This window comes from Molothrus aeneus, chromosome 2, assembly GCF_037042795.1.
Source record: "Molothrus aeneus isolate 106 chromosome 2, BPBGC_Maene_1.0, whole genome shotgun sequence".
NCBI lineage: Eukaryota > Metazoa > Chordata > Aves > Passeriformes > Icteridae > Molothrus > Molothrus aeneus.
The window spans coordinates 48,228,741-48,253,568 of record NC_089647.1 but is presented as its reverse complement, the minus strand read 5'-3'; the positions used below and the strand labels follow the sequence as shown (position 1 = coordinate 48,253,568).

Genomic DNA, 24,828 nt, shown 5'->3' with positions numbered 1-24,828 from the left:
TAGTAAATAGAAGAATTCATTTAGTACTGAGATATTGTAGCAGGGGAAGGCAGAGATCTAAATTTCAGTTTGACTGTATAGGATTTTTACCACAGATTTTAATAGTAGTGAACACTGGATAAAGGTGAGCCACAACCCTATTCACTCATCAAGTCAAGTGCACTGAACACACATTACTTTGGTGTTTTGCCAGCTCTTGATAACATAAACTAAGCTGATACATGCTAGTATGTGTCTACATAATTAAGAGTAAGGTAGAAAAAAAATTACCTGTTTCTGTGTTGTTAAATATGCAATTAAATATGGTTTAGAATATATTGCAAAGCTGAAATAGAATGTGCTTCCTGTTCAGGACTTAAAAGAAAAAGTTCAATGTGTCTGTATGCCTGTATATTTGTATTCCAATGCCAAATTCTTACTTGTGGGCATCTAACATTGATTTTTTTTTCTTCCATTTACACCATCTATACACTAAACTTTACATGGAGGTTTATATAAAATATTTATTTTACTGGATGAGTGGGTGCAAAGCATGTAACCACGTGGGTGGTCCCAAGAAAAAACAGGGGAATTGAAAGAATATGCTAAAGAAACCTGCTGGTGAGAACAAAACCAATTGAACATTACCAGCAAGAACTCTGAAACATGACCTAATTTCTTGCCTTTTACAAAATTATGTAATCTATTAATTTAAAGCATTCATTGTAGTCAAACTATGTTCTGTACTAGTGACTTTTAAACCAGGAGGGTACAGAATGCACAGTACAGCAAGCAGGGTGAAGAAGTGGTAGAAGGAGACAACATGTCCAAATGAAATTCCATCCTGCATTTGCCTCAATTTTCTGTCTCTTCCTCAGTGTCTTCCTCCATTAGAAGTTCCTCTCTTTTCTGCCAACTGTGTGAGTATTGGAAGATCCACTTTGGAGGCAGTGAGCAGCTAGGGAGACACAGCTAGACACGGACACAGGGCAAGAGACAGCTGTGCAATAGTGGGGTGGAAGGGCTGGGGTCTACAGAACAAAACCTCTTCTAGCTGGAGGCTGAGCTCTAGGGACTAGAGGTATATGACTGATGAAAAGCTGGTATGGGGTTCAGAATAAGCAGAAAGTAGCTGCATGTAGATTTATGTGGAAATGACATATGGAAAATCTCCTAGAATGTTTCACGGAAAATAAAGGCTAGTCCATTCAGAAAGGTCTGGGAAACCACAGCTGTGTACTTAAAAATTTTACCTGCATAAACTGAAGAGAAGCTTCAAAGTCCTCCACAGGATACATCTTAATGCGAAAGAATTTCATTCCCATTATAAGACTGATGATACTTTGAACTACATACGGGCTCTGTTCTTTATGCCGCAACTCTTTTAGCTCTGCCATAAATTTCTTCTTTACAGCAGGAAATCTATGAATTCAGATTGGTTAGTTTCAAAAAGTTCAAAATCAATTTTTGAAATGTATTGTAAGGCATACAGATTAGGAAAAACCTAAAGAAGATAAAACTTAGGTTGTATAAAAGTACCATTTCGCTCAGTATGTGAATAGATTTTTTTTTTATTAGCTTTCTTTCACTTCTAATAAACTGAGAAAAGGAAGCATACAGCCTGATCTTAGTCCTTCTAGATAACCACATCTTTCAAATTATTTTATTACCATGCATCCCTTTTACATAAGAACTAACAATGTCATTTAAATAACCCCTTCAAATGTTTTTCAAAAATCCATGATAGAAGATAGCTATCTTGCAAGTACACGTAATATTTTCAAAAGAAAATGTTTATACTATAGGCCTGAAAATTCATACAGGCAGTTTGTCCCTTCAGTTTTTTTTTCCCTAGTAGCCATTACAGTAACACTTAAGCATTAACAACTACAATAACTTGGGGTAGAGGGTTCTGTGATCATTTTTGGTCTCCCCCACAAATCTATTGAAGATGTCTCTGGAGACACATTGTCCATAAAAATGATATAAGGAAAGAGCATCCAACAGGACCTCCTGCCCTTTTTGAGACAAAATGGAAAGATTCTAATTGTCTTGGTGGGTGTAGTATGTAACAACCTTTTGTTATGCCCTTTGAGTGACAACCCAAATGAACTGAAAGAAACAGTTTAGCAGGAAGAGGCCCTTCAGTGATAGAAACATCTTAGCAAGACCAGTCAGGACTTTGATGGTCAACGTGAAGCTTTGGATCCAGATGCAACTTCTCCTTTTGCATTTGACCAGCCAATTCAGAGGCCCAGGTAAGACCTTAGCTGAATTTATATGTTTTCCAGAATCTCAAACTGTTTTAGCCACATCAAGACAAACTGACTGGTTTTGTAGAGCTGAGACTCGGCCTCAGCAACACCGAAGTGTCAGGAGACAGATAGCATTACATCAGGGCAGTAAAATTCATCTCTACCTAGTTTGTGGTTTAAGTGTACAATGAAAAGCTATATTGGCTACATGAGATCCTGAGTTTGACTGTTTCCAAATTCAAAATTTAAGATCTGACCCACAAAATGTTTTATGTCATCTGCTCTAAGAAGGATGAAGGGTTCAGAAGCAGATGCATTAAATTCTGAGCTGAAATAGCTGCAGAGAGCCTTAACATTGTTGCTATGCAGGAGGATAGCCATTTATAGGTTTGCCCAGCTAAAGAAAAAATAGCATCTAGAAAAAAGCTAGTTAAAATAGCTCTCTTCAGCCCTTTGGGCTTTCTACAAACGTCATTGCTGAGATAGGAAAAATAATGCTGCTGTAGTTGAGTTGAATTTATTCAGTATCACTGGACTAGATGCAGGAAGCCTGTGATTCCCTAGAGGCCTATGTTCTAGAACATCTGGATAAATAGAAGGCCATTGAACTGAAATCACTTATTCCTACAGAATACTTAAAGAAAGTGAGAAAATCAGAATATTCACACGCTAAGCAAGCAGACTTTGTCATATTTATAAAGGAAATAATATATTGAATTTTTCTTACTTTGCTTGAGCTAGAACACCTATTACTTCTGCATACAAATCTGCAACAATGTGCATATTCCCAGTGTTAGGACCAAGGTACCTAGCAAGACACAAGAAAGAATTCTCAGCTGAGAAAACATACTGTTTAAACCACAACTATTACAAAAATAAGAAAGCATCTTTTTCATAGAATTTTTGCATGAAAAAGAGCCTTACCCTTCTTTGTACTTAAAGTGCTTGAAAGCCAAGTTAATAACATCATTTACCAAACTGTCTATTACAGGATGAAGTGGAATCTGGAAACATAAAATAAAAGATAACAAGTACACATATGCTAGTATTACTGAGGGATATCATCCATTCAGAAATATATCAGTTAAAATAGCATGTAGCTAACAAAATAGCTAAAATGAGACAGCCATTCTATGTTTATTTAGTTTTGAAGATAAATACTTCAGCTCCAAAGGCATGGCAAAGTAAGGTCAGTATGAGCACAGAATGCTATGTATCATACAGGTGCAAGAAAGACAGCAATGAAGAAGCATGCAGGATATATTTCATGAATTTATTATAATCTTAAAGATGCAAACAGAAAGAAGAATCCCAAAATTCACTTGCATTGCTAATTACCATAATTTATTAGTTAATGGACAATTTGAGAACTCCTACCTGTTTCAAAACTTCTATTAATACTAAAGAAAAAATAAAATCAATAGCCAGATCTCTTCTCTCCATTAAATAGTCCCTCTGCTGTTCATCACTGCAAAATCAAACCAAGAAACACAGTATTTGGAGAAGTGTCATAATTCATATTATATGCCCTCTTCAATTGCATAAATACAGATAACAGGGAATTGTGTTGTACCTTTTAAACTGCAGTCTAGCATTTCAGTAAGTAATGTACTGTTATGCTCTTAAAATCTAAGATAAGCAGACCAAATCTAATTTGTTACTGTGATGTTCTTTCAAATGCTTATATATCACCTATCCATTTCCTCCTTCTTTTTCTTCCAGTTGAAGATCCAAAACAAAAAAAAAAATCAAAAAACCAAAACCAAGGAAACCTGTGGATTCTGTATTCTAACAAATCAATTTAATTTAAGTTTATTGCTGATGACACCATTTATGAGAGACCATATCTCATTTATGATGAGACCATTCTTAATTACACTTTGGAAGCAAACGTAACTGCTATCAAATTCATATTTAGACTTGTCATGAATTTTGGCAAATGCCTTAAAAGTACCAGTGAAGAATTCACTACCAAATTGTATTATCTCTTAAAAAAAGTTCCAGTGTTAATTTTTTAACTTTGGCAACAGTTTTCAAACTTTTAACACATTTCTTGTACAGAACAACACAGAGGAATAGAAGTCTGAGGTGAATAGCTTCCAACAGAAATACCAAAAAATACCCATTTGAATCAACTGATTAAAGTTTCAAAGTGTACTGAAAAGATAATATGAAATATACAGTACTTTTTTGTAAAATTAAACATTAAAGAAACAGTTCTGCAATCCATTTGAAGCATTTAACATGATTCCAGTGAGATTTTTGTGTAAATTTGGCACAATTCTTATTAACATTGAGAGTTTTAGTGATTTCAATTGGAGTTATATGTTTGTAATAAAACAGGCATTTGAGAGTACAACTTGATCAGTGTTAAGGCAAATTATTTGCATTTTGGTTTCCTTTGGTTTTACATTAACTGGAGAAATGACTCGTTATTCATTCCTTCTGTAACACCACCCATTGACAGAGTGGTCGTGTTTCACTGCTTAACTGACTTTCAACGAAATTTTGGGTGGAGCTCCTGAAGACAGCTATTTCTGAGCAGGTAGTCGTGGAACAAGTTGGGAGAAAGAAGCAATTCAAGGCAAGGATTCATCTCACCCAAAAGCAGACATCTAATTAATGAACTGTATCTTCATACTGCCCACTTCTACTGACATAAAGAGTCTAATTCAGTTTCATTTTTACCTTGGTATCTAAACCTAGCCACCATCCCCTTGTTCCAGCAAGTGTTGCCTTTTGTAGTTACTGGGTTATAATATAATCCCAATGTGAAGAATTCCTTAACGTTTCTGAACACCAGGTCTGACAGTGTTCATTCTCCTGCTGTTTCATTGAAGCATGTAAATGTAGTACTGAAGTACTCAGAAAAACTCAAAGTTTGAAGAATATTGAACCACATTGCCAGACCTCAATATAACCAAGATCACTTTGCTGCCTTATCACTAAAGAACTACGGACATCATTATTTTTGGGTACTGCTTGTTACTTTTAAGAGGTATGCTGCTGAATCTCCCTAACTGATTCTCAGGTTTTCAGATTGAGGGTAGGTATTTGTGTATTTTTTAATGTGTAAAGAGAAGGCTATATAAGAAAAATTCTTCCAAGTGGCACAGAATTATTGCTCTATCACTTGAGTAAATACAGTTTATACAAACTGGTATTTAAATATGAAAGCATCCAAAATATCTGTAAGGCAATTACAACAGCACTGTTATGTTTGAACTATGAGGAGCATAAGGTAAAAGACATAATTATTCCATCCATCAAGAAGCCAAGAGAAGAGTTCCAGGAACAAGCAGAATAACAACACAATTATCAAGCAACTGTTACCTCACAAAAGCTGATGGGTGAACTGTAACACACTTAACCTTAGAATTTATCAATTACACATATTCAAAAACATACCTTTTGGATTTAGTGCTTGTTCTAGGTCTGTACTCGTGAGATTCATCTTCTATACCATTCTGCCTTTTATACCAATCAAACAAAGTGCGCAGGATAGAGGGTAGACAATATTCTGAAAGTGAGCTCATTGAGCTTATAACCTATTGGGAAAACACAACAAATCAACAAATAAAATGCTGTCCAGGTTTTCTCTCCTCCTTAAAAAGAGTACTAATTCAATGGTTCTTTCTTGTTTTCATCCATTTTTTGAGAACTATGGTACAAGCAGTGACTTAATATTCTGCATTTCCTGTCTTTAAAAGATGTGTGGACATGGCATGTAGGAACATGGTTTAGTGCTTAGACTTGACAGTGTTGAGTTTGTGGTTGAACTTGATGATATCAAAAGTCTTTTCCAACCTAAATGAATCTGTGATTCTATAAAACATAAACAAAAATGCAACACCGGAGTGCATGTTGATTAAGTCTTTATATTGATGATATTAAAATGCATTAAAATCATGTTTAACATCTTTCAACATACCAGAAAATCATCTAGTTCTTCAAGCAGGTTATTTTGATTTGTTACACAATGTTGATTTGAGTTCAAACTGATTGTAAGAAAAGAAAAAGTAATGAATTAGAGGTACTGCCTCCAGGAGGAGTTGTATATGACTACTGGATGCCTCCCTTGAAACTCGGAATATACTGAGAAACACCACAAGTTCTGCAGTAATTTTAATCAACTGACCATGCAGATGGATGTATCTTACTCATAGGCTCCCACACCTGAAAACTTAGGAAAAAACCTGAAAACTTCTCTTTTATATATAGGAAAATGTTTAGAGTTTCTTGTGTTATTGTGGGCACAAATAAACAAAACATAGTTTAGAATTATTTCTTAAAGGTTGCTGATTAAACAGCTCTAGTGGCATACTGGATAAGAGGATTACTGCTCACTCAGTATTAACTGTGTCACCAATTACAAAAATGTTACTGAGCATGTTGGCCTGAACTGTGACTTAAACATTCTACTACAAGAAACCATAAAGTTACAAAACATGAAAAGATCAACAAGCAGGGTGAACCCTCCTCCCCCCCGCCATTATACAAGAGGATAATACATGTATTGCAACTGAACGTTCACACCTACAGTATTTGTGCACATTCTAAGAAAATAAAAACCAACTATTTAAAATAGGGAAGAAATTAGTGATCTGGAGATTTTTGACCACCATAAGATCATGCAGGCCTTGATCTTGCAACGAGCTGAGTATCAGGAGTGAAGAGCTGAAGTGTGCACTACATGCTAAGTACACTGATTATGTAATTAACTGTCAGGTTTACCCACCTGCTTAAACTTAAATCAAATGCTTGAGGAAAAACAATAGAGTTTATTGTCTCATGTAACACCAAACTTGTGTGAGTGCTGTGTGAATAAGACCAGAGCAAAACTGGCAGAGCAAGCATTCCTAAATATTACTATAACCTTAATTGAGAACTTTGTGGATGACACTTAGTCTAGATGAGTAACTCTGAATCTCTTTTGTGGTTTTTCAGCCTCAGGATTTAACTAATTCACAGTGACATTGTGGATTAAAGTCAATGAGAACTTTGAGGATGAAGTATTATTATTCAGGTATTATGGCCTAAAATTAAACATGCTGCATTAGAAAGATATAACAACTGCCCCTGCTAAATTAAAAGTTTCCATGAAAGCAATATTTTGGAAAACTTTCAATCTAGTCTGCAATAGATTTTATTACCTGAAATATGAAAAAAGTTGCTGTGGAAGACATCACGAAGCAAATGCTTGCAGCAGTGACAGGAGGCCTTTCATAAAGAATTACTGTAGGACTTCAGGCTCAATTATACCAAAGCCTTCTAGTGTTAAGCCTTCAGATAAATACTCAGAAAAAATCAGTCACCTGGTGTCGGGGCAAACTATACACTACCGACTCACTTCTCTACTGTTTTTACAAAACTTTTTATGAAGTTAGCACAACACTGCTTGTTAATGATGAAATACAATGAAAATGGGTTTCCTAGGGAAGACTAGAAAAGAACCGTAAAATCATAGACTCACAGAATGGTTTGGGTTGGAAGAGACCTCAAAGGTCATCTAGTTCCAACTTCCCTAACATTGGCTAGGACACCTTCCCCTAGACCAGGGTGATCAAAGCCTCAACCAACCTGGCTTTGAACACTTCCAGGGATGGGGCATCTACATCTTCTCTGGACAACCTGCTTCCGCCTCACAGTAAAAAATATCTTCCTTCTAGTTAGTAAAATATTACCCTCTTTTAACTTAAAACCCTTAGTCTTTGTCCTATGTCCACGGGCCCTATTAAAAAGTCTGTCCTCAAATAGACCTAAATATCTTTTCAGAAATCACAGTAGCTAACTATAAATGAAAAGTTGTTTCAATCAGATCTTCCTGCGTGTTCACTGACATACTTGTCACAGCTGATCTCTAAATCTCACGTAAACAATTTCACCAGAAAAAGTCAAAGTGATTCCTGTTAAATCTTCTCATGCCATACTTTCTCTGCTGAATTTACAGTGTCAGTCTTCATTTGGGATAAAAGGTCAATATAGCTTTTTATTTTTCCTTCTTTTTTTTTTTTTTTTTAATCTTTCTGTCATTGCACTTTTAAGACAGGAAGGAAGGGTGGACTGGGAAAAGACCTGGCTCTCAGGGAACAGGAAGGGAGGGAAGTCTAGCCAGCATGCCGGTTACTCAACCCTTTCATTTACTGGAAGTAAGTCCAGGAGTGAGATGAATTCTAGCTCTGTGCTGCTCCTGAAAGGGAGTGCACAGATGTACAAATATGTCCTTGTTGGACAAATGATCATATTCTTCCATCATAAATGAACTAACTACTGTATAGCTTAAGGATAAGAAAGCTGCGCAAGCAGGGAGCTGTTTGAAACCTGTGTTCACAGAGCATTAAATATAATTTATGTAAATGCTTAATATTTATTTTGGATTCAAATGCAAGAGTAAATTTAATGAAATTCTGCTCAGACAGCTCACTACAATTTATATACTTTCATAAAAGTCTTAATATATTATCAAAATTCAAATACACGAAAGGTTTCCACTAACAGCAAATTGATATGATTACTTTTTTATGTATAATGAATTTATGTGCTTTTTTATTTATAATGAACTTATATGTGCTTTAACACCAAATATATTCAAAACTGCACCCAATTTCCAGCAGTATCATTAATTCTTTGGCATTCTTTTTCTATACCACATATATCAATCAATATATATGTTGAATAGGCATTTTATTGCCATTTTAATAAAGCAGAATTGCAGTACTTCATTTTTGCACAGTCAGTTTATTTCTTGTGACTCTATTTTTCACAGAGTGTCTGCATATTTTATCTTCAAATTGTTGTTGTGCAGATTCTAAATAATGGACAAGCACAAGTAAGGTTTTACACTTTCTATCAATGCTGCTGAATGCATTTGTGATCGTGGAGATCTCCTTTCATTCACATCTTTGTTCTCAGCTTTTTTTTGGACTATGCTATGAAGTTTTAACCTGGAAATGGTTAAAACTGATAACTATTCAAGTTGAACTCACTAGTTTTCATTAATGGCCTTGGCTTTGTGAGGCAAAAAAAAGAAAGAAGGACTTTTTAGTATCATAATTTTATGGATGGGTAATTTCAGCTAGCATGCTTATACACTACCAATGTTTATAGCTATTTTACTGCCAGCATAACAGTCTACATGAAAACCCATTTACTTTTAGTGGACAGCAAATTCAGTTCTGAAGGTGTTACCTTCAATTTTGCCTTCAGATATACTTCTTTACACACTGCTTGAACCCAAATCTCTGACCAGGAGCCAAAGGTTATTTTATGATCCCATGACCACCATTTCTTATACTTTCTCTACTTTGTGCCTTTTTCTGGTGATGAAGGACAATGTGTAAAACTCAGGGAAAGTGAAAACACAAAAGCAGCCAACTGCAGTGCTGCTGCAATGACAATGATATCAGTATTCCCTAACTACATCTTAAAATAATATTGGATAAGAATCATTATCAGCACATCATTAATCATGTTTAGGCTGTTATGAAAAAGGACACTTTATCATAGTATGCTGCTTAGTGCCTTATTTATTTATTACATTTTCCTCTTTTTTATTATTGTTATTATTTATTTTAGTTTCCTTTCTTTACCATGGCTGATTTTTTTTTTTTGGTTTCCTCTCCTAAAAGTACATAACAGATTAAATGTTTTTGCTTTCCAATTTGGAGTCACCAAAGTAGTGCACTTCAAAGAAGAGAGAAGTAAAACTGTAACAAGAATAAGCTTTTGTGCAGTTTATGCTGAAACTTCTGCAACAGGCTCCTCTGACAGATAGCTTCATGTGAAAACTAAGCCTTCCTGTTAAATTTTCACTTTCATGGCCAAAACATTACATTCATCTTGTGTTTTTATATGGAAAGCAGTCTGTAGCTCAGTCCAAGACTATACAGTGCCCTTCTTCTGCCTCCAGTGTTGTCAGTTCATGGAACATTTATACACCGTGGTAAGAACAAACGATACATTAGTAGAGGCTGAGAAAAGAGTAATAAAAATGTTTCCTTAGGTGAGGATCACCCTCTTGGAGAATTATGGGTTTTTGCTAGCTTTTGATCTTTTCATGTACTGCAACTTTATGGTTTCCTGTAATAGGAAGTTTAAGTCATAGTTCACTAGTACAATGTTTAATAACATCTCTGTAACTGGGGACACAGAGCATGCTAATGCTGGAGCTGTAATGCTCTTTGCCAGTAGGCAACTAGAGTTGTCTAATCAAGGACTTTCAAAACATGATTTTAAATATACTATGAAAATATTTAAAACCATATGAAAAAAACCTACATAATTTCCTCTATATGTTTTCTTTATACACATACACACCTAGAAAGGAAAACACAGTGAGTGTAAGGAATGCAGTTTGTTGGCCAATGGTGAGGCATTTGGCAAGTTGGAATACGCATCATTACTTCATACATTGCTCAAGATCCTACTATTTTTTGGAGGAGGGTGATGCAATTGGTAGCCAGACATGCTGTCTGCCTAACAGGAGACACTCACTACACCTGTGTGGAGAGACACAGCCCTGGCCCAGTCAGGTTTCCAGACATTGGATCCATCCCCACCACCCCAACCAGTGTTCCTAAAATGGTGTCTAAGAATGAGCAGGAAAAATTGCTCTTTCTCAGGGAAACAGAGACAGAACTATTCAGGGGTAGTAGGAAATGCTTTCATAGCCATCTCAAATGGTTTGGGGGTTTCAGTGTTAAACTTGGTGCTGGTTACTTTGGGTAGCCAAAGTGCCATTCTGCTCATTTTTAAGTTACTTTTTCGGCTTTTTTTTCCCACCTCTGAAGCTGGCTTGCAAAAAAGCAAGTTTTAAATCAGGTCATGCATTATTTTTGCTGTTTTTAAATTTACCCTTAGAAGACTGAGCTGAGACATTTTAAAGTAACTAGTGACCTACTCACTTCAGCATTACTTATCAATTTCACTTAAACTGAATAGAGATAATTTTGATAATGTCAAAAGAAATAAAATTAGATTCCTTTGACTGCCTGTCATTTAAAAGCCCTAAAACTGAAGGTAAAACTGATTAGACACTCCTTGAAGAAGTTTGCTCATAGGGATTGCCCTTTTTTTCCCCTCTTCATTTCTGTAGTAAAAATATCAGCAATGTCATGGCTGGCATTTTTTGTTTTTGCTAGACAACTGGGTTTCAGAAATAAACACCAAACATTTCTGCAGCCTAACTGGAAAAGGGAAGTAAGGGATTACCAACCTGGTTTCCCTCATCCGATAAATGCTTTAAATATTTGAGTTAACTTCAAAAATAAAACTTGAGTGGTTTCACTTAAAAGCACATGCCTTCTTACTTGGGTTGTGGTATCACAACACATCAAGATCTTCCGAGCTTCCCAGGCAGATCACACCTTCGTTTTATTGTCCATACTTCCATGACAACTTTATAATACTGACACGTTATCATTTGTAAAACAGCTTATAATGCAATGTACTCACATAATCTAGTGAGTGAAACATGCCAGGTAAAAAAAGACTTTTTGCTCTGTCTTCCTGTCTCTACTCTAGCTCAGTTCTACCAAATCTGTATTGTGCACTACAAAATTTTGAATGCAAACTCTCTGAATACAATTAAAATCATTATATGATTGTGCATTTAGCTGAACTAAAATAATTTTAGTAAGTATGAACCATGTTTTTGAAAATGGGCTCGTAAGCCAGGTTCAGGCCCCATCTGCTGACCACAGGCCTGCATCAATCCCACAAGCACCAGAACATCTCAAAATGGAAATGTTATTTAAGTAGAAAACAATGTGAAAGCTGAAAAGGGAAACATTGCCAGCAACCTGGCCTGAGGCTGACAAATTCTGAAAATTTCAGCTTAAATAGTTTGCTTTAAAATTTCAAGCACCTGAAAGGAGGCTTTCTGACAAAACATCTAAGTCAATCTCACGACTGTACTTTTCTGCCAACTCTGCATATAGGTAGGACTTCAGATATGTGGATAGAAAGATATATGAATGTCATAATATAATAAAATTCACCTTGGTGTTTGATCTGTATCTGTTTTTTTTTCCTCCTGAATTCAGAGTAAATTGCTACAGCAGTAAACACACAGTTGTTTCACTCTAGGAAGCTTTTGCTGTTCTCATTAAATGATCTTGACTTAATTACTCAATTTTCTGTCTATTTACCAATTACTAGGAGAAGTATCAGTCCTCCAATTCTTCCTTTTAAAGGGCCAAAATTTGCTAAACCATAAATATTTAATCAAATCACGGCCACCCATTATGAGTTTGTTTAATGTACTGCAGGAACAGTATCACAAGGTTTGCATCTGGATGGCTTAATTTGTTTTACTTCCCATTTGAGTGTAACATTCTTCCCACAGGAAGGAAAATAATATGTATATAAAATTAATCCTGACAATTGAACTTGTATTTAATTTTAAACACAACAGGTTGGCTCAGCCTATTTGAAGGGCAGCACACACATAAGTCATGCTGAGTCACAGCTACAGAGGCAAACCAGACTGATGAGGCTGATGGCAACAACCATGATTCTACAGGCCCTCACATTAACTATAAAAGAAACCTCATAAAAGAAAGATTGGGAGCGACACACCTGTTTCAAAAACTACATGATTTGAAAAGATACAAATTTGGCTTCAAGATCCCCATCAGGGGAAACAGACAAGAAACAATATATGTGCCTAATACACTATAAAAGGAACAAGTTCTATGGCAGAAGAATATTGACCTTGGAAACAGAGGAAAAATTCTTAGAATTTATATCCAAGAATGGGTAGGCAAGTATTTATCATTAACTACCCAAAGAACATCAAGAAATTTTACTTCTGCAGTATGCAACAACAGTAAAAGGACTCTAGAATGCCTTCCAATGCACTCCTCTTTTAGCCTGAGGAATGGAAATAATGTAATTTCAAGTGTCTTACTTGATCAAACTGGGGATCTTCTCCTCGTTGCAGAGATTTGGTCAGTGGCTTCTCCTGAAAGAAAATATATTAAATATGCATTACTTAAGATCAATACTATCATATTATACTATTATTTTTCTGTTAGATTTTTTACTCACATAATGTGCCTCCTGATCTGATCCTGGAGATACCAGTACAATTGCTGCATATGCAAAGGAGGCCTCTGCATATGTATCAGCCAATACTGATGGACTGTCTTGAGTGATTTTAGTGTCTTTTCATGAAAGAGAAGGATTGGCCATTCATTACATCTGAGTTTGTGCTCACACCAATGATAAATTCTTACAACATCCTAAAAAGCACCTAGTGTTTTCCCAATACATAACCAAGGGGCTCTATTTAGGAGAAAAGGAGACTCAGGGGTGACCTTATCACTTTCCACATCTCCCTGAAAGGTGGTTGTAGTCAGGTGGGGGTCGGTCTCTTTCACCAGGCAGCAACTGACAGAACCAGAGGATACAATCTCAAGCTGTGCCAAGGGAAATACAGGTTGGACATTAGGAAATAGGTTTTTATGGAAAGATGATGAAGTACTGGAATGGTCTGCCCGGGGAGGTGGTGGAGTCACCATCCCTGGATGTGTTTAAAAAAAGACTGGATGTGGCACTCAGTGCCATGGTTTAGTTGAGGTGTTAGGGCATGGGTTAGACTCGATGATTTTGAAGATCTCTTCCAACCTTGTGATTCTGTGATTCTGTTACATGATGTCCCTTCTTGTTATAAAACTACCAGGCAATACAAACATGACCATAGATATAATGCATCACGCAGAGCATACTGAAAGAAAGGGGGTCTTAGAAGAATCAAAGACCATAGAGTTCATTTTTAAGGAAGACAGTTGTGGGGAAAATTATCACTAAAAGAATTTAAAAAGATATTTTCAGAATGGAAGCAAATTTTCAGGTCATATTCTCAGAGTAACTGGAAAAGCCAAGGAGAACTGTCCAACTCAGAGAAACCATGAGTGAACATCCATTCACCTGCATGGCTTCTTTGTCAAGCAGGCTGAACTACTGAGACCTGGAGAAGTACACAGGCCAATATTCTAGATGCATGCAACAGTACACAAAACATGAATCTCCTACACCACAGTGAAAATAAACAACACGTGAGGGCAGATGACATTCTGAAAAACACATCACTTGTCACCATCACAATTCTGCTGTGAATTACACTACTGTTTCTGGTGTCTGCAATGTGCTACTGCCTTATTCTTCTATAAATCATGACTCTTTCTTCTCCTACAGCTGCAAGACTGGGACTCTCCCATCAGCTCAGAATGAGATTTTGTGTTCAGCTTTCAACAAACTATTACACTCATCAGCATCTGTTAAAGTAGCAGGCAAAATACCATCCCTGCCAGGGGATAATAGATATAAAATAAAGAAATCTGTAAAGCTGATGAGATAAGGAAATGGAGAGACTTGAGTTGGACCAAAGATTTCTATTATTTCATGTTTCTTTCAGAAGCAAATGTTGCCTGGTATAATCTGCTGACTGATTTTGAAATTAATTATGCTGACCCACTTGTAATGCCAGCTGGCAAGGAGGCCAACTGTGGGGTGACTGCAGTATCCCCTGACTACCTAGCAAATACAAAAATCAACAAAATGTTTTCTACTGAGTCACTGATTTACCCAGAACAGCCATCAATATTTTCATTGTTTTCTCCAATATCTCAAGCAAATCCTCCAGGTTACATTATGGGCACAACAGCTATTAATTACAACTTTATGACAGATTATTGGTGATGAACACCTGCATAAAAAAAACCTTATAACCCTGAGAAACACACAGGATACCACCCCACCCACAGTCCTCCTTCTCCTCAATCAGTAAGTCAGTTCTACCCTGCCTAGTTGTGTCTCACAGGAGGACAATGCTTCTTTTGTCTATTGCTTTTCACTGAAAAGGACAGCAGATAAACTTTCAAAAGTAGTGTTCAACTTATTTGAAAGGAAAAGGATTCTTGTTTTCATGGGTCCTGGAAAAATCAGAATACTAAGAATTTACTGCTGTTTAGGAAAAAAAAATCAACACCCCCTTTTTTTGTCTTTTTAATCAAGAAATTTCTGATCCTGTTCAGAAGACTTGTGTTACCATAGATAAACATCAATTTCAACAAAAAGGGCTTCAGCATGCAGAAGCTTTGTGTTTCCATGACCAACAATGCAGTACTTGGCTTTCAGAGAGCAGTTTCAGGCAGAAATGAGGTGTGGGATTCCTCATCACATACTGTCTCTAAGGGGGACACAATTAAACAAGACAAACCATGCTCTGGGAACCTGAGATAGGAACTGCAATCCTGAAAATGTCCTCATTACTTGTAACCTATCTGGGGAAGCACATACACCTCCCAGATACCTGAGTTTCTGATGATGACATTCCCCAGGGGATGCAGGCCTGCGTTGAAGAAGATGCCTCCATTTGACAATGCAATACAAGCCATCATGTGCCCTCCTGCAGGTGCTACACCAGGGCTTGGTGCACTGGCTGAAAGAAAACATTCATAGGCCATGCAGCAGCCTTGGTTGCAGCAGAAGGCAGCTGGCATGGAGGACTGCCAAAAGCCAGGAAGCCTTCTGCTGCCATAACTTCTCAATGTCTCTGGTTTAGGGCTTCAGTTGAGGCCTTTTTCCTCCCTTCATCCCATCCTGCACCTACTGCTGCTTCTGCTGTTCCCTTCCCCTCACACTTTTGCCAGGCAGCAGCTGCTGCTGCAGCTGTCTCTGCCTCTTCATGCCCCTGTTTGGTTGCTGCTGCTGCTTCTCCCTTGACTCCTTCCTAGGCCAGTTCTGCCACTGGTGCTCCCTGCAGCCACTGCAGGACCCAACCTGACTCCAGACAAGAGTGTTTGCACACACCTTCCCACTTCTGGGAGTGGGGTGCCCACACCAGAGCCACTCGTTGTATCCCTGCAGTGAATGGCAACAGCCATATCAGACTGTATGTGGGGTTTGGAGGTTTGAGAGAACTCAGCGTAGAACTTATTACTACTTATTACTAGTGCTGAGTGCTGAATAGATAAAGAACTGAATAAAGATGAAGGGCTAGATAGAAATGTGCTTGGGGTTTTGTTGTCTAAGAAGTCCTAAAATATAAAAGCATGAATACATTCATAATAAGAGTAACAACTGACCATGCCAGGGAGACATTACTGAGTAAATTCAAAGGCAACTCAATTACATGCAGGTACTTCAAGTGTCCTTTGAAAACAGCAATTTTTCTTTATGCAACAGAAAATTTCTTTTCATCTACTGTAAACAACTTGCCTATTCTATTTGCTTAGTTCCAATATCCTTACAAATCTCACCTTTTCATTTTATGCAGTATTTTCAACAGTGTTGCTATGGCAGATACTACATAAAATACATTTATACTCATGGTAGGTGTTTTTACTGCATACCACAAGTTCAGGACTTGCAAAGAAAGGTTAAAATGAGTAATAATATGACACTGTCTCTAGGCAATAGATTCCATAGTAGTCTATTTAACCTGGAGATACACTTAATTAGTTTTCAAAAAATCCTAAAACTGTTTTCTAGCTTCATGGTACAATTTTACTTCAATTGATTTTCTTGCCCACCCAACTCAGGAACGGCAAAGAGGTCTTTTTAAAATATAAGTTGACTTATTTGAGTCTCTGTTGATATACATTCTACAAAAATGTCTTCCAAATTTTAGATGAATAGTTTGGCTGAATTTGGAGCCAAAGCCTACAACAACAAAATATGAATAAAGAAAGTTTTGATTAATATGAAAGGGCCCGTAGCTTACTGAACTATCAAAAAACATTAGAAAATTTCAGAAGAATGGATTCTCAATAGTAACATTTCAACGTTTAATCACTAAACTAAACATCCTTATTATTTCTTGTTTGAAGTGCTGCCTTCAATTCTGTACTCTATATTTGTTCATGCTGGTAACTCCCATGATATAAACATGTTAGAGATAAATAGTAAAGGAATTTAATATTTGAAACCATTGTTTCTCAATAAAAACATCTAAATGGTTTGTGTCACTTAAGTCTACAAAACAAAATGCTCAACTAAAACTTAACTTCCTTCCTCTCTCTCATTGCTCTTGGGAAAACACAAATAGAATATAATAAAACAGAATATGTTAACTATGCAATGGGAAATGTATATTTTATCATATTTGCATGCATCAACTAAATATAATATTTACAAATTACCTAAAAAACAACATATCATTCAAACCCTCTATTCACACAGGCGCACAAAAACATTTCTCCAAAGACTGTCAGTGACTTTTAATGGTTAATATACTAAGGCTTTTTCAGGGCTGCTACACAAGTATAATTGGGTAAATTTACACAGGAATAGCCACCTGTCACAGAACTGAGTGTTCAGGGAAACATAAAAACAAAAGGATGTTGTAGCGCCTATTAAGCTTCACTATGTCACCATGTTATAATGACATATAATGCCCCTTAAAGCTATTTCAAATCTCAGCAACCATTAGGCCTGTTTTTCCTACTGAACTATTACAGGCTACTGTGTTAGTGATTGAGATAAAACCCTTTTTTTTTTCTTCCTAAAAGCATAGTGAAAGGATATTTTTACACAAATTTTAACTTCTGCATTGCACACTAAAAAGCAGCCAGACATACTCTACTGAGTGCTCTGCTGGGGTGGAAGACACATCAAACAGAAAGAAGAATGGACCTTTTCATGTAAAATGGAGTAGACACTGAACACATTCAACTACTACAGCTACAACATATGTAAAATGCATGTAAGAACAATCTTAAGAGCCCAAAAATCCCCAAGTGTGATTCTTTCTTCTTATGATGAATCACTCCATTGGCACCCTCTCCCCCAAATGAACATCTCTGTCTTATACACCTTTCAGCAGGAAAGAGAATTGGTGTTTGTAGGAAAAGGTCTGCTCTCAAACATGCAATTTTTTTTTTTTGCACTGATTATTTTGTGCATACAAAACCAGGAAAAGGCATCACTGTCAGTCCTGTACTCATGTGATGGGTAACCTATGTCCTCCACTCCAGCTGTGTGCTCCGGCCTTCCCCCTCCCAGAATGGATCTGTGCTGATCCTGCACTGAGCAGGTCCATGAAGCTGAACTTGTGAGTATTTACTTCTGCTTTGCCCTTTCAAAATTGGAAATGGAACAGTCTATGGTCACACACAAAAAGCTCTTGTATAGAAAATAGCTCTGAACTTCTCAGGAAGTAATTTTTTCATTTATATACCTTTTTACTATTTGGAAATTCCCACCACCACCCCAAGGAGTTTAATTAATTTATACCTAAGCAATTAAGAGAGCCAAGCTTTTTGACTGAAAAGGATAATCTGTTTACTCTGATAGCCTCCCAACTGTCTCCCACCTGCAAGTTCAATGAAACAGGCAAATTAGTGTCCTGTTTTCATTAACCATTCTTTGCAAGTCAGCAGGTCCTCATGCATAAACATCTAAACTGCCTGTTCAGTGGATGACAACAGAATCTTTGACTTCTCTTAGCATCAATTAGCTGCTAGACACTTCTTTTAAGAAACTGTGTCAGTGACCACAGTACACAGAGAGTAAAATAAAGGAGATTTCCGTCATTAACCTTTGAAATTCTAAGGATACAGCAACTGGAAATTCTAAGGAAAACATAATAAAAAAGATAAGATAATACAGCTTCAAGGAAACATCAGAACTTTGCATAAGACAAAATTACAGATGCACAAAATGTTAACAAAAACTGTGATGGACTTCATTTAACTGTTGAAAATTGAGTAAAAAAGCAATACTAATTGTGCATGGTACTTCATATGGTGGAAATAAGCATATTTCAGGTGGCCATTAAATATATGTAAAAATGTGCTACATTTCAAAAAAAAATATTATTTAACAAGCTCAAGTCAAAAACCTACTTGTCATTACAGTTAATGCACAAAAATAATGAAAGGTGCATGTTTAAAAGACAAAGTCACTATTACTGAGTTTATTCTTTCTTCATGTAATTGCTTTGGTGTTTTATTTGGTAACAGCTCTTCTGTTTTTTTCATGTGGAAAAGGATGCGCCTGTACTGCTGAATATAAAAATTCAGGAAAACATCAGCTCAGCTTCAAATAAAGGGTTTTCACTCCCTGGCTTTGACTCTTTGACATCGTCATGCACTGTTCTGATTCAATGACAGACTATGTCACCACATCAGGTATTGCAGGCTAATTTTGTTTAATTACCACTTTCTCTGCAAAAGGCATCTTTTACCTAGACTGTCTACCAAGAAAACTAAAACGTGGACACATAAATTTTGGTCATGTGAATGTTTAGTCTGAAGTAACTGATATGTCAGAAAAAAAATGGCCATACAGGCCAAAAATCCACCAAATTGATTTTCAGAAGTGCTACTCTACAGAGGTAAATTTCAAACATCCTGAATAAAGAAGCAAACCCACTGAACTATAGATTGCTATTTGATGCAAAGTACAAAAATTAGCACTTACTTTCCCAACATGACATAGAATGTAAAAAAAAACCAAAAAAACAACTCCCAAGAAACAAAAACGATTTTCTTTCACTAGTCTTTAGCAAGCAACTCAAGAACTCTACTAGTTTTATCTGAACAGTATAAAAATTCCCAGATATTCCTTCAACTCAGTGTTGACAATAAACGGTTGCAAACTTTAAACACAAATGCTGTTACAAATATACAGGTAACAGCAAAAAAAACCCCAGAAAATTAAATGAAACCAAACCAAGCCAAAAAAACCCAAACAAACAAAACAAAATAAAACAGCCCTAAAAAGAACAACCCAAACAAAAAAAAAAAACCAAAACAAAAAACCCAACAAATCCAAACAACAAACCTACTACTCTCAGCATTTCTATTTTCCATTGCAAAGTAAGATGCTTTATTGTACATAGGAAGTAAAGCATTTCTTTTACTACAATATTTTAAGCCCCAAAAAAGCTGATAACTACTAGTGGACCAGCTCTGAAAGAACTATTTGAAAGACATGCTTTTGTGAAACCTTAAAGAAATATTTCAATACATGCAAAAGCATGTGAAACCTGTAAGTTGAAAAGAGTACTAATGATAACTTTACTGAGATTGGAGGTACACTCTAGCACAAGTGAGAAAGGAAATTTTCAGGGCTGTTTGTTTTCAGAGCTTGTTTTACTAGGAATGCCTTTTCAAAATTGTAACTTAATGAACACATCAAAATCCTCTGTCTATAAGGATCCTCCTGGTTAGTATTACAACACTGTTCCTTGGCTTTCTCTGATTTTATTTATTGCAATACTACAGTGTACAGAAAGAGGTAGATTTTACAATGTGTAAGTATGAAAAATTTAAAAAGATCATCTGGATACAAAGTGTGAGCACTTATTGTTGACACCATAATTCCATCACAGCCTTGTGTAATTCTAACCTAAAAAATTCCAATATAGGAAGATAAAATTTTGTTGATTGGAACGTAATTTACTAGGGTAGGGAATGTATAAGGCCTCAGTCAACAGTGGTTGACTGTGGTGTCATAGGGTGCAGTATGAGAGCCCAAGATCTTTATCAGCCTGTTGGACTGGAATAAGCATGACGCTCTAAAAAAATGTTTGATAAGTGATTTCCATGTAACAATAAGAACAATAATGATGATGGAGATCAAAATTGCCAAGTCTACGTTAAGACCTTTTCACGAAACTGCTATTCAAGATACTGTTTCAACTGTTTATTATGGTTTATTAAGGGTTTTCAGCTATGTGACCTGGCTCAGCAAGGCCCCTGACAGGGAGGGGGCAGGGCTGTGGGAGCAGGAGACTGTTGTGGCTGTTGTGGCAGGGACTAATGGCTCCAAAACCTGGGAATGGGTCCTGGCCGGTGGGCAGGTGCGGGAGAGACTCAGAGGAGGCCATTAAGGCTTATTAGTGCCTTAGGGCCCTGACCACTGGTTACCCACTCAGAATAATGTGACCTAATTTAATAAAGCCTATAGGAAGCCCTTATCAGTTGATTTGAATAAATTTAGGCTTGTAATTGCAGGGCTGCTCCAAGCACAGCAAGGATCTCTACAAATAGGAATCACATTCTCTCCAGACCCAGACAGCCAGGGGTAATAAAGGACAGCAAATGACCCTGGCCATGGTCTGCTGTCTGATGTCCACTACTGCTTTAACATCAGGTAGATACTTATTGTTACCAACTGTGCACCCATTTTCACAGAACAGAAAAAGAAATGAGGAAAGTGTATTTCTAAAGTGAACTTGGGAATTACTGCCAGTAGTTTTCTTTAAAATTCTGTTATTTGGATCTTTTTTGGTTATGTGCTTATTTCAAAGGCTGTAACTGTACCATATCAGAGGTGTCCCAAGATGATTTGATCGGAAGCCTTTTCCTACTGGTTACTGGTACTTATTTGACAGACTTTCAAGGAAGATGCCAGATGCCCTTGCAGAGCTAATGTAAGCCTCCACTGTTCTTTTGCTACAAGTCTGTTGGCCCTAAAATCCTTAGCTTTCACACGTATTGCATGCTCAGCTAATGAAAGAAGACCTTATTGGGTGGATCTCCAATTGGGAAGGTAGTTACATGAAGTATTTCAAGTTTTCTCATATTTGGCATGCCACCACATATGCAGGGTCAAATATGGTATAATTCAAGCTGTCTGATGTATAAACTGTGCCATGCCAGATTCAGGCCCAGAAAAGAGCACATAAATTAAGCAATACCTCAATGACTTCAAATGTGACTCTGAAAGCATGCCAAGGATGAAGCTGTTGTGAAGCTTTGGGAAGATACCTCTTTAATGAATTGCTGCTTATCTGCCAACAATGCTGCTGAAGTGTACACCTGATTTTTTCTGTCCTTCATGATGGCAGACTTCAGTGATAAGACTGGCCTGAAATGACTGTAGCAGGACTTCCATTTTCTGGAGAGTGGCAATAGCCATATCCTTAAATGACACCATAATGTGATTAAGGGCATGTGGTAGGTTCTCTGCTATATTTGCAAGCATTGGCCAACATGTGATGCAGTGTGACAGCCTCAGTGATCTTGGATTGAATCTGACTTGCAATGTTAAATTCTTGTAGTGATTTGAACCATCGTATGTACCATACACTATCCTCCAACTGTATCCACGCAGTAATGAGGCCGAGGGACAGCGAGCATCCTGCAGAGCCTGGCCATTGGAATGAGCTCTGCTCATGTCCCAAGCAGCATTTTGCACACTCACTCAGCCATGGAAACCCTGAGAGCACTGAGAAAGTGCCCATTGACACCGTCTGAATCTGAAATGCGTGAATGTTCTACAGACCTGTATCGAAGTGCAAATGACAATGCCAATGTCTATGCAAAAACGTGTCTGTTTCCTTTTTGACTTGCTAAATGGCATAAAGTTTTCCCCTCAGTCTCATATGGATGTTGGAATCAGACCATACTGGATGCTCTCTCTGTTCTCCTGCACTCCCCACGATTATTTCTGAAACCCTACATTTGTCTCTTCCTCTATCTCTTTTTTCCCCAGCTGCATCCTTCATACTCTTTTTCTCTCAACTTCTGTGTTTCAATACTGCAGTGTGTCCCCCTGAACTACACAGAAGATAGCTGATCTATGATCATTGCTTCACTCACACAAACCTTTCTAGGTCTTTTGGAAAGATAATTGAAAAATAATTATTCTGGAAGATAATTGTCCTGAGATAATTACCCATCTTGTCCTGGAGATAATTACCCTCCCTAGCTCTATGCTGTTCAGTGCCTGGCTTCTGCTACAGATCTCAGCCTGAGATACAGACTGAGATAACTGGAGGGAGATACTATATCTGAGGTAGTAAGTGGAAGGGGAAATGAAGGATCTTTATGCCATTGGACTTGTCTTTGTTATATTTGATTGCTCTCCAAAATGTCAATCTTTCCCATGATTTTCTGCCTTCACATCCTTTGAGTTCCTGAGTAGAGCCTGCTTATTTCATGGAAGAGATCTCCCAAGCTTAGCTGCCTTTCCTTCTGCTGGAGAAAAGAGCACACTGATCTGGCCCAGCTTGGGCTTCTTTATCACCAGTGGACTGGACTATATTTGGAAAGCCAGTGAACTCCCAAGGAAAACTGATTAGTGAAGGAGGCAAGAGTGATGACTGAACCATTGTTCGGCTTAATTGATTTCTTGAAACAGAGCAGTTAGCTGCTGGAGAGTCTGAGTGAAAGGAAACAGAACTGTAGAGACAGTCCACACAGAAATTAAACTCAGAATCATAGAATCATGGAGTGGTTTGGGTTGGAAGGACCTTAAAGATCATCAAACTCCAACCCTCCTGGCATGGGCAGGGACACCTCCCACTAGATAGACTGCTCTATTCTGGTCTTGAATACTTCCAGGGATTGAGCACTTAAAGCTTCTCTGGGCAATGAGAAGTCCTTAGGTATGGCTGGAAGTTGAATAAAATCCCGAGACCAACTACTAGTCTAAAAAGTTGACCCAGGATCCAGTCAATGACTTCAGGAAAGGAACTCTGCTGAGCTGACACTTTCTGAGAGGACTAGGAGACTGACCCCCTCCTGAGGGGAATGACTGTTCTTGGTCCTCCAGACTGTCCTACGACTGACTGACATAGATTTGCACATTCAGTTAACACATCCACTGTAACAGATCAGTGGGGCTCCATGCAATGGAAAGATCATACATGTTCAGGTTCCATATTGAGTACCTAAAGTAATATGCTGTGCAGACGCTTTCACTTTGTTATGGGGAGGTAGGAGAACAGTCCCCAGCACAGCATAATAAAGTGAGCAGAATTTCATAAAGAAGCATCTTAAGTACTTCAGAGACAATTCTTTAAAGAATAATTATTCTTAATTATCTATACATTATTTGTTGCAACTAGGTCTAAAGAAGCTACTATAATAATATTTATTTATATAATTTAAATGCTAAATAAATAACACAGTAGAAATAAAGAATGATGAGGCATTAGATACTGAGGTATGGTATTATGAATTATGAGGTCCTTAGAGATGGGATTGACTACCACAAAGTTTTGACTAGCACAAACAGTCATGGAATAAAAGAATTAGATTAATGATCAGTGGCATAATCCCTCAGTGACACAGAGGTGGATAGGGACAGATGACAATGGGAAGGCAGCATGCTTGTAGCATTTATAGAGGAAAGGCCCTAGATAGGTATTGTATGAGAAAAGAGAACAAAATTTTCAATATCTATTTGCATAAAGGTTTTCAAATAAAGTTGTACAATTGTCAATTTGTCTGGGCATACATATCCTGAGTGAATAGCTAGAACAGAGGCAAGGCAGCTTGCCTTTCCTCTTTTACAGAAAATTACTTGTTCCTTACAGTAACTACTATCTATTACCTGTGAACAAACAGGGGGTCAAAGTCCTTGTACATGCCAAACTATTAATGAGGACTTCAAATGTAAAATATGTGTAGCAGTAATACGTCTCATTACAGGTGACAACCAGGGAGTTGTCACCTGGTGTGATGCAGCTGCAGTTTTAGTCCATGCAAACCAGAAAATTCTACATTACAGCTGTGGGATAAAACTGCTTGGTATTATCATAGCCTTCATAAATCTTCCTAGTTATCACAGCCTAGTCCTCAGAAAACAAAAACCTATTACTTTTTCTCCCAAGTCTGTTCTTAGCCTATTCTCC

At 37.2% G+C, this 24,828-nt stretch overlaps 1 protein-coding gene across 2 annotated transcripts in view; it reads right to left on the bottom strand.

Annotated features, from left to right (window-relative positions):
* FRY (FRY microtubule binding protein) overlaps nucleotides 1–24,828 on the bottom strand; it is a 159,785-nt gene that overhangs the window by 100,588 nt on the left and 34,369 nt on the right. For both annotated transcript variants that reach the window (XM_066544888.1, XM_066544889.1), the window contains exons 3-8: nucleotides 13,144–13,197; nucleotides 5,643–5,782; nucleotides 3,612–3,702; nucleotides 3,159–3,238; nucleotides 2,962–3,042; nucleotides 1,233–1,401 (exon numbers count right to left, since the gene is read on the bottom strand). In XM_066544888.1, coding sequence (XP_066400985.1) covers nucleotides 1,233–1,401; nucleotides 2,962–3,042; nucleotides 3,159–3,238; nucleotides 3,612–3,702; nucleotides 5,643–5,782; nucleotides 13,144–13,197 — 615 coding nt within the window. The remainder of the gene's footprint in view (nucleotides 1–1,232; nucleotides 1,402–2,961; nucleotides 3,043–3,158; nucleotides 3,239–3,611; nucleotides 3,703–5,642; nucleotides 5,783–13,143; nucleotides 13,198–24,828) is intronic.